Source organism: Pseudorca crassidens, chromosome 5, assembly GCF_039906515.1.
Source record: "Pseudorca crassidens isolate mPseCra1 chromosome 5, mPseCra1.hap1, whole genome shotgun sequence".
In the NCBI taxonomy this organism is placed as follows: Eukaryota; Metazoa; Chordata; class Mammalia; order Artiodactyla; family Delphinidae; genus Pseudorca; species Pseudorca crassidens.
In genome coordinates, this window is record NC_090300.1 from 78,186,841 (window position 1) to 78,202,136 (window position 15,296).

Below are 15,296 nucleotides of genomic sequence, written 5' to 3' on the forward strand. Positions count from 1 at the left end.
TTGGAGCCAGGCAGACCTAGGCTTGAATTCCAGCTTTGCGACTTCCCCGTGTGACCTGGGCAGGAGTGATTCAGGACAGTTAGCATTCCCCAGTTGCACCTGATCACACAACCCGGACCGTGACTCAGTCATGATGAGAGTGCGTGTTCATTTCCCTGAACGTCAGTTTTCTCAGATGTGAGGTGGGGATGGTGATGTGTACCTTGCAGGGTTACGGGGACATACACAGGGCCTGGTACTCTAGTTCAAGTCTTAAGATTGAATGAATCAGGATGGATACATATCTGACTTCCTGCCCCATCTCAATCTAAGTGTTTTAAGGCTGGCCAGGAGTAACTTTATTAGCAGGATGAGGGTCTATCAGGGCATAAATTATATGGAGGTAAGCAATTTTAACCCCATCCCAAGATGAGAGTCTCCCACTTTGGGTAGCCTAGGAGAGAAGTCTCCTTTAAAGATCTTGACACACTGCCCAGAACCCAGGCTGAGTCTATTCAAGCCACATCTGTATCTTCCTTCCACGTGGAAATGTCATAATCTTATCCTTGCTCCAATTTACTGATACCCCAAGTCAAGACTGAACTCTCTGGCCCCCCATGGAATATCAACCTCAATTTGGTTTCAGATTCTTGCCCCCGAGAACGCCCAGCAGTCTGCAGGTCTAGGAGGTCTCCATCAGACAGACCTCTGGGAATCTACTCATCTCTTCCCTTCTCACTCACCCCTCTCTGTCCCCATCAGACGCCTCGGGAGGGGAGAAGGAAGGACAAACAGATAAAGAGGGGCATTTGTCATAGAGACCCAGAAGCACACCAACCCTGGAAAATGGGCAAGCCAAGAGGTAGCTGGACTCAAAGGGAAATGGGAAGGGAACTGGAGGCAGGCAGGGAGAAGATGAATTAGATTCACATGTGCCAACATCCTAAAACCCAAAACGGATGCAAGAAAGACCTCAGTATGCAAATGAGCCTGGAATTCTTCTCCAGACTCCTCTTCATGCCCTGCTTCCCTCACTTGTTTCTACCTTCAGGGTTGATGTCAGGATGAAACGAGAGGCCAAGTGCCCTCTACAGGTGTCTTCACAACTATAAAGCACTTTTACATGTTTGAGCTCATTTTATTTTCACAACCTTTTGGGTAGGTGTTATTTGACAAAGACTTTTGTTTGACTGAACTTTAGTCAGGCTCCTAAACTTCCTTCTAGGCCCGTCTGTGCACTTCCCTGTAAAATCCGGTTTTAGCAAGAGCCCTGCCAAGTCAGTTTAGCAAGAGTGTCCCATCCTCAATATCTGGAACTCTCAATGTCTGATCAGGCGCTTCATCCTCCTCCATCCCTCCAAGGTGATGTCTGATCACCCTGGCCTGTCTTCGGCCAAAAGTCCTGTTAGGTTGGTTTAGCCAGAATCCGCTCACCCCTGATGTTTTTTCTTAGTAATTTTCTATCCACTGACCCTTACCCTGCTTCTTGGCTATAAATTCCCACTTGCTCATGCTATATTTGGAGTTGAGCCTGGGTCTATACTGAGGTCCCTTTTCTCACATTGCAAGAGTCCTGAATAAAATCTGTCTTTATGCTTTAACTACCCGTCCAGCTCTGTTTTTTCTTTGACATATTATCCTTATTTTATAGATGAGGAAAATAAGTCTCAAAGAGGCTGTGACTTGCCTTGGGTGGCAGAGCTGGGATTCAAGTTCAGGTATCCTGAGCCCAGTTGGAGTCTTGGCCACCACAGTAGCTTCTGGAGAACACTCTGCGCCTCCAGTGTCCCTTGCATTGGAAAGTGGGAGGTTTGCTGTGTTAGGTCGACAAGATGTCCAACGCTTACTTTGGTCTAACCTGGAATGCTTTTTTCTCTTCTAAATAGGAAACTGTAGTCCAGTAAATGTCACCAAACAAAACACATAGCAAGTTAATAGAAAGAACTCATGAGCAAGAACTGACACAGAAAAACTGATTAAGAGACCAAGTTGGCCTTGGCGTCTATGTACATTTTTTCCAGTGATATCTTCCTCGTATCCCGTCCCACTGCTCTATGCTTAAAATTCTTTACCCTTATGGGTTTCCTTCTCCTGGGAAAGAATAGGATCAATGGATCCATACAGAGGTGGGACTGCTGGGGGGACCATGCTACTTCTCTGAAGTAGTTGCACTATAACTGGAAAGTCCAGCCTTTGGGCTTTGGCTGTAATTGGGATTTCAGCTTCAGAAAGCAAGTAGCCGACAAGGTGGTGGAGCCTTCCTGGTCCTCTGAGACGGCGCCACAGTGTAGCCATCCACTCGTCTTTGGATGTCTCCAGGTTTCTGCCTGGGAACGTAGAAATGCCGATTCCTCATCCTAGGCTGTGCAGTGAGAGCCTGAGCTCCCTGCCTGGGGACCAGTCACTCCACAGACCCCACACTCAGGGAATGAAGTCTGGAGAAACCAGGGAAGCAGGGGTTCACACCGTGGCAAAGGGTGGGGGAACATCGCTGTTGCTGTCCTTTGCAGAACTATACCGGCTACCTTCTTTCCCCTTCAAACTCTGCCTGACACGCTCAGTTTGGCGTTCCTGTCCCTTCTTGGTTATGCTTGTGAGTCCCAAGAAGTCAAAATGGGGTGCCCTGGTCTCCAAGGTCTCCAGGAGCAGCCCCACTTCCTCATGGGCTCACAATCCCTTCTCCCCAGGTTCTACTCTCTACCACACTACCCAGCCCAGATCTCTCAAGCAGCTTTCCCAGGTTGCCTTGGGCTTTCTGGACCCTGGTTCTGCTGCGTCCTGTCCTGGAAAGAGGAAATTCACCATTTGGTGAGGGTCTACCTTGTGCCTAGCACTGAGCAGATATTCCGAGCCCAGTCCTCCATCCCACAAGTAGCATACGGGGTGGGGGGGTATTTCTGATTCCCACCTCTCACCCCACATTTTTCCCCCCACTTGCCATATTTCTTAGGGTCTCCTCAAGTTTCACTCTCCTATTCATACAGCCCCAAACTCACTCCCTCTTAGCCCCTCTCTTTCCTGTTCTGCCCTGCCCTTCCTCCTGAAATGACCCGGCTGCTCCCGCTGTGGCAGTCCGAAACGCCGGCAAGAAAGGGGCAGCCCAGGACACCAGGCAGGACGGGGGGCCCTCATTTCCGTGTGTCCTGGTTTCTATTCCCCTACATGCCCCTCCCATCCCTCCCGCTACTTGGCCCAGGCTGACTAGGAACAGAGCAGCCTGTTTATATTTTTTATTTTTTCCTGGTAGGGGAAGGGGGTGGAGATTGAGGAAAGGAAAGACGGGTCAAGGATGATTGGCAGGGGCCCCACCTTCTTTTGTCCGCTTCCCCTGGTACTCTGGCCCCTCAGGGAAATACACCTGTTTAAGGCCAGCAGCCAGTGGGGACAGGTTCACCTTTGCTGCTTGCACTACCACTTCTGTGCTGAGGAGCTTTCCCAGGGGAGCGTGAAGGACTCTTTCTGGAGCCATGAGGGGTGTCCACTGCAGGAGGGTCCCCTGGGTGTTCCTGAGCTGCTTGTGTTCCTGCATCCTTTGGCCAGTGCTCCTGGGTAAGTGATGCATCTGGGGCAGCATTCTGGGGACAGGGTAGCAGCTGACGTCGCCGATCCCATCCGAGGAGCTGGGGTCTGTCATGGGGAGAGAGACAGAGAGGTAGAGAGAGGTGAATGGATAGAGATGGGACAATATAGGGGAGAGAGAGGGAGAACGCTAAAGAGACCGAGGAAGGAGGATGTAGAGACACAGAGAAGCAGGGAGATGGGGGAGTGTCCTGGTTTGGGGAAACTCACTGGGGGAACCAGGGCTTATTTTGTGGAAAGAGACAGGTAGGCAGAACTGTAGAAAAAGGGAGAGAGAGTTGAGAAGGAATGACACAGAAAAACAGGAAACCTGGATAACACCCAGAAGAAAAACTTGCAGAAAGATATAGAGTCAGAGGAAAAGACAGGTGAGAAACAGATGAATCAAAGCAAAGTAGATCCAGAGAGAGGAGGGAATCGGAGGAGACAGGCAGGATAGAAAGGAAGGACCAGGGGAGAAAAGAAGCGACTGGCTTGGAGAAAAAAGGCAGGACAAAAGGGCAGCTGAGATGGGCAGCTGAGACGGGCAGCTGAGACATGCAGTCGGCTTCTTGCCTCTGAACTTGGGTTTAAAAGCTTCCTCTTGGGCTAATGCCCCCAGGGCAGGGCTCATAGCCCTGGCATTGGCCTTGGCCTCCTCTACACCCTGCCTGCCCGCCTCTATATGGAGCTGCAACTAGAGCTGGAACTAAGGCCTTTTGGGGAAGCTCCCCCTGGGTCCCCTGTCCCTTCCTCACTACCTTCCAAGCTGCCCCCCTGGCCCCAGGGCCAGGTTTCATTCTGTATTTCTGGGTGTCTGAGTCTTCTGAAAGTTTCTGGGGCCAGGAGACGGTGAGGGGTCAGGAGCCCAAACCAAAGATATAATCACAGCTCCCTCCCCTCCTCAGCAGGCCCGGGGAAGCCTTCACCCAAGGAATCATTTCTCACACAGTGGGTCAGAGGAACACATTCTCTTACAGATAGTAAGAGGCACAATGCCAAGGATGTGGAAGATTCCACCTTCCTTGAAATGTTTAAGGGCTTGGCTAAGACCAAACGGAACGCCCACCGTCTACACCACCCTCACACCCAAAGCCCCTCATCCTCCCTACTCATCACACAGTGAGGAAACAGAGGCCGGAAGGAGCCTTCGGAACCTTCTGTTGCCAGCCCCACAGGGTCTGTTCCTGGGGGTAAACTAAGTGGTGTCTGTAGGAGTCATGACCATGGGCAATGGGGAGAAGGGGGCTTGGATTTAGGGACCTTGGGTCCAGTCTTGGCTCTGCTGCTAAGTGATCTGGTCCCATTACCAGGTCCTATTGTATCTCTCTCCAGGCCTCCGTTCCCCTATGGAAAAAGGATGGCATGGCCCCTGGATTGCTAAGTTCTTAACAGGCAAGGACTGGGGTGGGAGTGGGCAGGGGAAGGCAGGTGGGGAGCAATGGGGTGTGGGCGAGAGGAGGACCTTGAAGTTGGAAGGGAGTCCCCACGATGGCTCTGAAGCCGCGCAGGGTGCCCTGGAACCGAGTCCTGTGCGTTGCGAAAGGGCACAGGATGGAGCAGGGTCAGGAAAGGAGGGGGAGTGGGATGGGAGGTGGTGCCCCAGGCCTGTGATTGAGCATCCAGAGGACCTTGGAGGGAAAAGTAGTCTCTGCTGGACAGGCAGTGGGTGCCCCACGTCTGCCGGGGTGGGGAGTTCTGGGAAGGTGGGAACTGGTCAGTCCCATTCCCTTGGCTCCCTGAAGGGGACTCACGAGTGACCTGCCTATATTTGAACCCAGGGTCTGCTTCCACGTTGCTGCCAGCACACTCACCCAGGCCTGGGTCATCCTTGGAGCAGGTGTCTGAGCCTTCACCCCAGGTTGAAGGGAGAAACCCTGGGGTTTCCATGAAGGTGCTGTAGTGTAAGGGCTTCCTTAGGAAAAAGCCCTGGATCCTGCAGGGGAAAGGGGAAGAGAAGGGTGGACAGAGGTGGACTGGACAGGGAGCCAGCGGAGACTCGGTGCCTACAGGTGGCTCCCGGCAGGAATGGCCTAGAAGGAAGCCTGGCAACCCTGATTCCACGCCCTCTGTCAAGAAAACGAGGTAAAATAAGCCTCAGTCTCCCATACTATCAGTGGCCCAGTAATCGGTTTCTGGGCTCCGGAGGCAGAGGCTGTCCTGGCAGGGTTTGACACGCCAGTGATTTACGTCTCCATTGCCAGGAGAGGCCAAGAAGCGGTCGGCCTTTTACGTGCTCAAACAAGCAGTTTGCTACCGTGTCTGTTCTCTGGTTTCGTGGTGCTGCTGAATGCTTCAGAGATGCAGCCACCAAGCCACCTCTCCCAAGGCCAGGACTGAGGACTTTCCAGCCATCTCTCCTCCTACTTCCAACCTTTCACCTTCCACCAGGCTGAATTCATGGCAACAAATACTTAGTCACTGTTGTGTCCCTGTCCCCAGCACAGCACTGAAGAGTTCAGTTGAAATGGACTCAATTTGTTGGCATTTCATAGAGGTTTAAATACTCAACATTTTCCATGAGACTCCAAAGCAGCCCCAGGAACTGGGCGTCTGTGTTTGCACATGAGGCCTCCACAGTCGTGGCCAGGCTCCTACGGAGGGTGCTGGTTTTGCGGCAGGCAGCTCGGTTCTCCTAGTGTGCATTTTTAAGGTCTGCAAATACATCTCCGCTCTATACAGATGTCCCCGACTAAAATTGCAGTTTGAGTTTGACAGTGGGTTTGGAGGAATTCAGAACAGGAAAGGGTGGGGAGTTATTCATTCACTTGCTGAATTTCCACTCATGCCAAATGCTCTGGACACAAGGATGACGAAGTCATGGTTCCAGCCTCCCAAGCTTGTGTGAGGCCGCACAGCCTGTAAATAGAGCAGCTGGGCCTAGAAGGCAGGTCCCCTGACTCCTCGGTCACTGCATTTGCATTGTGGTACACAAGCTCTATAATCCAGCCCTGCTCATTGGTGGAGGATGAACAGAAGCACCCACACCTCGTGCTGAGATATTCGTTCGTTCGTTCATTCATTCATTCATTCATTCATACATTTGTTAGTTAAACAACTATTTAAGGAGTGTCTCCTATGCGCCTGACATTGTTCTAGGCAGTGCTGTGTGAACACAGTGAAGAATGGAACAGATGGGGCCCAGCCTCCTGGAGCTAAGACCTAGTATGCAGAGAGACATGAAATAATTACAGAAAAATTCCCAACTGCAAATGTGGTGTTATGTTGAACAAGTATTATGATGAGAGTAAAATAGGGAAACTTCATTTGGATTAGTAAGTCCACCAAGGCCTCTCTGAGGAAGTGCCGGACACGTGAGCTGAGACCTGAAGGTTAAGTAGTAAGTGAGGTGGAAATTGGTGGGGTTGGGGAGAGTAGTGGGGGGCGGGCAGTGGAGGAGGGAAAGGGAGCATGAACCAGGCAGGGGAAGATGTGAAGAGTAAGGAAAGAGCTTGACCCTTTGGAGGACTTGAAAGAGGTAGACAGGTCCAGATGATGTAGGGCCTTGTAAGCCGTGGAATGGATTGTGGATTTTAAGGAACTAAAATGAGCAGACAGTAAGGGGTTTTAGGTAAAGGAGGGATGTGATCAGATCTGAACTTTGGAATGGTTGCTCTGGATACCATGGAGGGAAATGGATTGGAAGGGGGCAAGGGTGAAACCAAAACTAGTTAGGAGCTGGCTGCGGGAGTCCAGGCAGAAGGTGCCATGATGGCCTAGGGGTAGCAGTGGAGATCTGGGAAGGGCGTGGATAACAGTAAAAACAGCAGCAAACAGAGCTTCTGCCATAATAAGGACGTAGTCACAAGGATTGCTGCCCTTGTCAGGCAGCAATCTGGCATCTCAGGACCTTGTAAAGACCAAGATAACAGGCAGTGCAGAGTGCCCTTTATTGAGCTTAGGAACTGAGCTAAGCATTTTACATACATTACCCCGTTGGTATTACTATTATCTACCATCATCCCACTTTTATAGATAAGGACCTCAAGCCTCAGAGAGGTCAAGTAACTTGCCCAAGTCAAACAGTGAATGTTGGTCAGTTCGACTCTGGAAACAACAGTCATTTTTTTTTGAAATTGATGTATGGTTGATGTATAATGTTGTGTTAGTTTCTGGTATACAGCAAAGTGATTCAGTTATATGTATTGATATATACATATATATTATTTTTCATATTCTTCTCCATTATGGTTTATTTTAAGATATTGAATATGGTTCCCTGTGCTAGACAGTAGGACCCTGTTGTTTATCTATTTTACATGTAGTGGTGTATATCTGTTAATCCCAAATTCCTAATTTATCCCTCCCGCTTCCCCTTCAGTAACCATGAGTTTGTTTTCTATCTATGTCTGTGAGTCTGTGGAACCCACACTCTTAAGCACTCTGTGGCCTTGTCTCCATTGACTTGTCCCTGTCGGTCTCAGAAAGGACCTTGTTAGGGGGCGTCAGCAGTACCACGTCTGTCTGGAATCACAGCTAAAATAACCAAACAAACACCAAATCATAATAGTTACTGCCGTATCATCTTCCCGCTTCATTCCCTACTCCCCTAAGTCAGAGAGCAGCTGACCTATGTTCTGAGGGAACCGGCGTATCGGAAAATTCACTGACGTCTTTACAGCTTTCTCAAGCCTCCCTTCTTTTCCTCATCAGTAAATGGAGCAATCTCCTAGAGCTGACTGCAAAAAAAATTAGGTCAATAACATCAAAGAAAATTGGATTCCCATTTGGCTTCAAAGCAAGAACTTTATCTCTCCTTCGCAACTGTACCCACTGAAGTCACACCCCAAACAATGCCTATTCTTCACCTTGGATATCACCACAGGTTATTTGACCTAATGTCTTGTGTAGCAGACATTAGGTGTAGCAGCACTAAGGTTGCCCTGGTGATAACCCCAGAAACTCTGGAACCAAGTCAAGAAGCGTCACAACCTAGCTCTTACCGTCTGCTCGGCACAGCTCCAACTTTCCTTTTCCTCGATGCCCTCCTTGCCTCAGAAGTCCCATCTCCAGCTTCCAATATCTTGGTTTCGGAGCTTGTCTCTCCCTGGCCCCAGTCGAGGCAGGCCCACCCTCCTAGCCAAGGGTGGCCCTCAGGAGTTTGGCTACGTTTTGCCACAGCAGTGTTCACACTGCCCAGGCTGCAGCCGTCGTGTTGGTCTCCTGACCCCGGGACCACTGTGACAGTCACAGGAGAAATTGATACCATTTCACCCTCTCTCAGCTAAAGGGACCAAAGACTAGGGGATGGGAACACATGAATTCATTCATTCAGCGGATGTCTATGAAGTAATTCCCATATGCCAGCCATCGTTCTAGGTGCTGGAGATATCTTGAGATCAGTTATCCTAAGGGCATTTTGAGTTAGCATCTTTCCTCATCATGAATTCTAGGAACAATGGAGGAAAGATACCCAGCAGACACAACAGTGGTCACAGTTTCTGCTTCCTCTAACAGCAGGAACACAAACACAGCCACCAGCTCCATTGTCACCTGTCACAGTTCCTATAGCAGGGGCTCCAACAGCCATCACATCCATTACCTAACACCCACCCATCATCCCTGAGGGACAGCTCTGGGAAGTCTCCAGCTCCCAAATCCTGACCACAGAGGGGCAGAAGCCTGAAATCACCCACAGCCCAGGAACCTTTCAGAAATTTCAGCCTTTGGTCACCAAGAATGTCTGAGAGGATGACAGTCTTCATCCTTGATCCTGGGAAGTGCAGACCCAGCTCTCTGTGAGCAGCAGTTTCTACACCCTCCTTCCTCCTCTGTGGGAGGGGCTGAGGCTGCATCCCGTTGAAGATGGGGGGCTACGCCGATTCTGAGGCTGACACACATACAAATGGCCCTGGTCTCCCGGCATAGCATGGCAAGGAGGGTGGTTCTGCCCCTTTCCTCCAACTTCTTCACAATTTTCAGGGCACCTGCCACCCACCTGTGAGTCAACTTTCTCTTCAAGGTGAATCTTGCCGTTGGGTGGTTTCCTTGGCTCTATGCTGCCCTAGGCACAGCCCAGTGAAGAGCCCCACAGATCAGGAAATAACAGCAGCAAAGTGAAACTTTGTGGGTGAAATGGCATATGGGTTCCTCACCTCCAGTTCCAAGAATAACTCAAGACAAACAGACCAGGCACGAAGAAGAAGCCTCTGGCCACAATGCACGTCAGCAAGACACAGGCTTTGTTTTGTTTTCTCCTCAGGGAGTGACGTCACCACTATGTGGGAACGCTATCTCCCACTATCTCACCGCTTCTGCCACCACTCCTTCACCTGAGTCAACAACACACCCGTCACCGCCTCATACCTCTGGAGTCACCAGAGGGCCACACAGGAGACATGAGGCCTGTCAGCACCATCACGCTGGCCGTCCCTGCAGCCCTGAGAGCACAGGGGCAAGAGCTGGCCATCTCCCACCGGACACAGTTCAAGGGGAGAAGAATAACGGCCTTGCGGGGAGACCTCTGACTGCAGTGTTAGCAGAGAAATCCATGGGGGGTTCCAGGACTCCGAGTGAGGAATGCTTCACCTCAGTGCCAGCTCTGATGCCCTCACTGTCCTTAGATGCAGGTTCCTCCTCTGGAAGAACTTCTTTAAAACTATCCATTTTAGGTGACACGTGTCTTCTGACAGCAGTCTTATCACTGCAAGAGGTCAACAGCCATCACAACTCACTCCAACATCATCACAGACAAGGGGACACCAAGAAAATTGGCAGAAACCTCCTGGTGTCACTTGCCCCTGAAAATGTGTCAGACTTGTTCTCAGGCTCAGACCACTGCATGTGGCAGGCCAAGAGCTCAGGCAGGTCAGTCACCGTCCCTTACTTTATCTCTCCTGAGGTAGCGTTTGAAGAGCCCAAATTGTGGAGAGGCCATGCACTTGGTGACAGCCCCACAGCTGAGCCCTGTCCCTCACAAGGTATGCAATGTTGGGCAAGTCACTTAACCTCTCCAAGTCTCAGTTTCCTCATCTGTGAAATGGGGGTACTGTTAACTAAGAGAAGCTATAAAGCACTCCACAAATATGTGGTATCAAAATTGTTATTATTTATAGAGTGAAAATATGCCTGATGAGAGAAGTATGAAATAAATTCCTATTCCCAATGGTGTGGGTCAGTTAATCACAAGTCAGTTGACACTCAAGAACTTGATGTGAAGACAGTATCTCCACAGAAACTGCCAACAGGGTAGAAATGCCTGGGTAAGAGGGATTCTTCATTACAGAAACCATTCTGCAGTGCAGACAGAGCCACTGACAAGACTCTCAAACACTCTTCTCAGCCACAACCAGAGGAAGATCAGCCAGCACCAAGTGGCCTCCCTCTGAGGACCCTGGTTTCCTTGTCAGTAGTGAGAGGATGACAGGACCAATTCCAGCCACCAGTCTCCATGGCTCTGATAAAAAAATGAGACCCTGCCCTCAGGATCCAAGCAGCTGCCTTCTAGGGCAGGCAATCCAGGTGTTTTCTAAAGCGATCCCTGCTACGGAGGCGATAGTAGAAATTCCCCTTCCTGGTCCCCATAGCTGAAGATCAGCCCAGCAGTGGTGTGATGGAAGCTAAGAGTCAGGGTGGGAAATGGAGGAATCAGGAAGAGCAGTTAAGAGGTGGCTGCAAGAGTTAATGAGGATAACACAGCAAAGTGAACAGGAGACAGTGTGGGAGAAATACAGTAATTTGGAGGAATAATAGTTGGTCCCAAACTCTGTTGCTGGCAACAAGGAAGAGGAAGGAATCAAAGATGACTCAGGGATTTCTGGCCTGAATATCTGAATATCTTCAGTTAACTGAAGTTACAATTAACCTAAGGAACGTGTTGGGAGGAAAGAATCTTTCAGCTTCTGTGAGGGCAATACTGTGCAAATACCAAAGGGACACTGGTCAGGGAGAGACTATTGAGGTAGATGCTTAATAAATGTTTGTTGAATGAGTGAATGGATGGTGCCAAATTTTACAGAAATTAATGGGAACAGAGAAGAAAATTTGTTTTGGTGCTTAGGAAGGAGTTTTCTGGTAACTCTGGAGGAAAGTGTTTTCAGCAAGGTGACTGAGGTGGAGGAGAGAGTGTAAGGAGTAGATGATAAAGAACATGTGGAGAGTGTAGACCCCTCTGTCAGGATGCTCATCTGAAATGACAGATAGGGATGTGGAGGACACAATATGGATGAGAGACTTTTATTTTAGGTCAAGAAAGACCTGAGCATGATAGTCAGGAGAAGAGAAGGAGCAATGCACAAAGAGACCCTCAGACAGAGAGAAGTGATGGACTAAGCCATCTGAGGGGGGAAGGAGGAAACAGACAGGGCACTGGGCATGTGTACGTGCATGCGTGTACACAGCCTTTCAGTGAAGACTTAGCCTTTCTTTTTAGGTAGAATAAGGTACCTGGTGAAGACAGAGACATCTCCTGGTGGAGAGGCTCTTGGGACATTGAAGGAGATCAAGTTAGATGGCTTTGGTCTTTTCAGTGAAGTAGAAGGTAGAGTGTCATCGAGAAAGGAGAGAGAGGACGGGAGAGGAGAGGAGGGAAGGGGAGGGGAGAGGAAAGGAGAGGAGAGGAGAAACATATTTCTCTCAAATATCAACTCTCCACAGTCAAATCCTCAGCTCTCTGCTCTGCAAATATATTACGTATTTGGCCAGGGTGAGAATGACGCGCTTCCGCTGTCTAACAATCTGATGAAAACTGAAAAGCCTGACTTGAGTTCTGCTAAAAGACAAGGTCAGTTCATTCCAGCAAAGCTTGAGCAGCAAGAATAAGGCTGGGAATATTCTTTAGAACAAAGCGTGGTCAAGACCCCCAATATCTGTGGCTTCAGTAAGGTGGTTTTAGCTTACAAAAAAATGTTAAGAGCAGATACTATCATTTTAAGGACGGTGTTTCTTCATTTTTTTTCTTTTCTTTTTTTTTTTTGCGGTATGTGGGCCTCTCACTGTTGCGGCCTCACTCATTGTGGAGCACAGGCTCCGGACGTTCAGGCTCAGCTGCCATGGCTCATGGGCCTAGCCGCTTCACGACATGTGGGATCTTCCCGGACTGGGGCACGAACCCGTGTCCCCTGCATCGGCAGGCGGACTCTCAACCACTGTGCCACCAGAGAAGCCCCATTAAGGACGGTGTTTCTTAAAATGTGGCCCATAGACCACCTGTATCAGAATCACCCTGGGCACATGTTTAAATGCAGGTTTCTGGGGCTTCCCTGGTGGCGCAGTGGTTGAGAGTCCGCCTGCCAATGCAGGAGACACGGGTTCGAGCCCTGGTCTGGGAAGATCCCACATGCCGCGGGGCAACTAAGCCCGTGCGCCACAACTACTGAGCCTGTGCCCTAGAGCCTTCGAGCCACAGCTACTGAAGCCCATGCGCCTAGAGCCCGTGCTCCACAACAACAGAAGCCACCGCCATGAGAACCCGCACACAGCAACGAAAACCCAACGCAGCCATAAATAAATAAACAAATAAATAATAAAAATTTTTTTTAAAAATGCAGGTTTCTGGATCCCACCCCACACATGGGGAATCGGAAGTGGTGGTGGGACCCAGGACGTATCCTTACAAGCTCCCGCAGGGATTTGGATGCACCCTATCTTTTGAGAACCACTTTCTTACCGATAACAACTTCTCTATAGCCTTCCTCCCTCACCAGGATTTCGTGCCTAAGAATAACCTACTCAAGTTTAGCAGGTTGGGTTATCTGCAAATTGTTTTCATAAATAGCTGAATAATCTGTTGAAGGAGCGTCTTAAGACATTGTTTAAATGGTGGTGAAAGACAAATACAATACTGTAGTTTTGATGTAACTAATGCTAATCTCTTCCTTCTAATAACGAGCCCTACAGATTTAGAAACTTGTTAAGACTGCACCTAACAGTAAAACTCTGTCATCAACGTGAAGGGGCTCACTTGCCTTCTTATACGCTGGAAAAGGACACTCTAATCAACTCAGCCCATGGTTAGCAAGTTCTTTAAAGATTCAAAAGGACACGGCCCTGTTGGACAATATCTAAAATTGGTACTGCCAAAACAAGATTTTTCCTCAGAGGGAGAGGGTATTGGGAAACATGTACTTGCTCATATACTGCCAGTGGGACTGTACATTGGCACAGCTTTTCTGCAAAGAAATTTGGCAGTACGTATTAATGACATGAAGACTTTTATAACAGCATTAACCAGTAATTCCACTTACAGAAATTTATGTTGAGACAATGAGCTGAAATAATGAAAACAAAACAAAATATCATACAGAAAGATAGTCATCGAAGCTTTATTTATAGTAAACAGCCTAAGTGTCAAACAGTAAGTTAATTATGGGAATATTATTTGATGTAAAAAGGTGATGTCCAATGTTCCACAAGGGACACAGACTCTCTCCCTCTCTTTCTCTCTCTCTCTTTCCCTCTCTCTCTCTCTCTCTCTCTCTCACCACCCCCCCACACACACCCACACACACACACTAGCAACACATGGAACAAGCATAAAATAAGGTTTATTAAGGAAAAACTTCCAAGCAAAGTGCACATGCTCCCTGAGCTCTCATTATTTCACAGAGAGGGGGTTATAGCAGGACACAATGGAGGAAGTGTTCTAGGAGAAAGACCTGCCCCTGTGCTGCTGCTGTTTGTAGGGAAATGGGAATGGTAACAATGCAGGTTTTCAGATTGAGGGAATGGCTTTGTTAGGAAAGGGGACCTCCAGAGCTCAGCCAGTGGTGTTTATGTAAAACACCCAAGATCTTGCTGTTGACATTAGCTGGCCCAATCCCCCTGAGCCAGCTCTTCCATGCCTACAAAAGGAGGAAGAGAAAGAACTACCATCAGAGACAGAAAAGATTTGTCTTTCTTCAGGCTATCTGTACAAAGAATAAAAGCATGAAGAAATGCTTATATCAGGTAAAATTTTTAAAAAGAATGCAAAGTTATATATGCTAGGTAACTTGAACTATATATTTTTTAAAACATAGGAAAAATCCTGGAAGGACACATAACAATGTGATTGTCTGGGGAGTGAGATTATGAAGTTTTGGTCTTTCAAGATCTATAGTTTACAATTTTTATATAATGAGTATGTCTTCTTTAATATATTTCAATATTGTATAACTTTGTCCATAAAGATTAAGCACATCTTTTGTTGGATTTATTCTTATGTACTTTATATTTGTCACTATCAAAAACACTACCACCAAAAAAATTTTTTTTGCTGATGTATAGGAATGCAGTCATTTAAAAATTTTTTGGTCATATATGTAAAATTTGTTAATGATTTATAAACTTAGGTAGTTTTCTATGTAAACAATTATATCATCTGCAAATAATCACACATTTATTTCTTCCTTTCCATACCAAAAAGAACTTCTCTATACCTTCATACCTTTGTTTATTTTTCTTATCTTATTGCACTGGCTAGACCTCCAGCCTGATGTCAAATAGAAGTTGTTATAGCTGGCATCCTGGACTCATTCTGAATTTTAAAGGAAATATTTCCAATGTTTTATCTTTAAGTATGATGTTTACTACAGGGTTTTATTGATATTGTTGAGCAGGTTAAGGAAGTTCACTTCTATTTTTAGTTTGCTAGGAATTTTAACAGGGATGAGTATTGAATTTTATCAAATAGTTTTTCTGCATCTGTTGTGACGATCATGTTTTCCCTTCCTTCTGTTTATATGATGATTTATATACTTTAATAAAGTTTTATGTTTTTCTTGTATTTCTGGTTTAAACAGCTTGATCATGATATAATTTTTTATAAATCCAATATTGAA

General features: G+C 47.8%; 1 protein-coding gene across 1 annotated transcript in view; it reads left to right on the top strand.

The window, feature by feature from the left end:
• The first annotated feature begins 3,446 nt into the window (after positions 1-3,446).
• The window catches only part of MUC4 (mucin 4, cell surface associated), a 63,810-nt gene continuing 51,960 nt past the window's right edge, over positions 3,447-15,296 (top strand). Inside the window, exon 1 of the mRNA XM_067738604.1 lies at positions 3,447-3,528. Within this exon, the coding sequence (XP_067594705.1) occupies positions 3,447-3,528 (82 nt within the window). The remainder of the gene's footprint in view (positions 3,529-15,296) is intronic.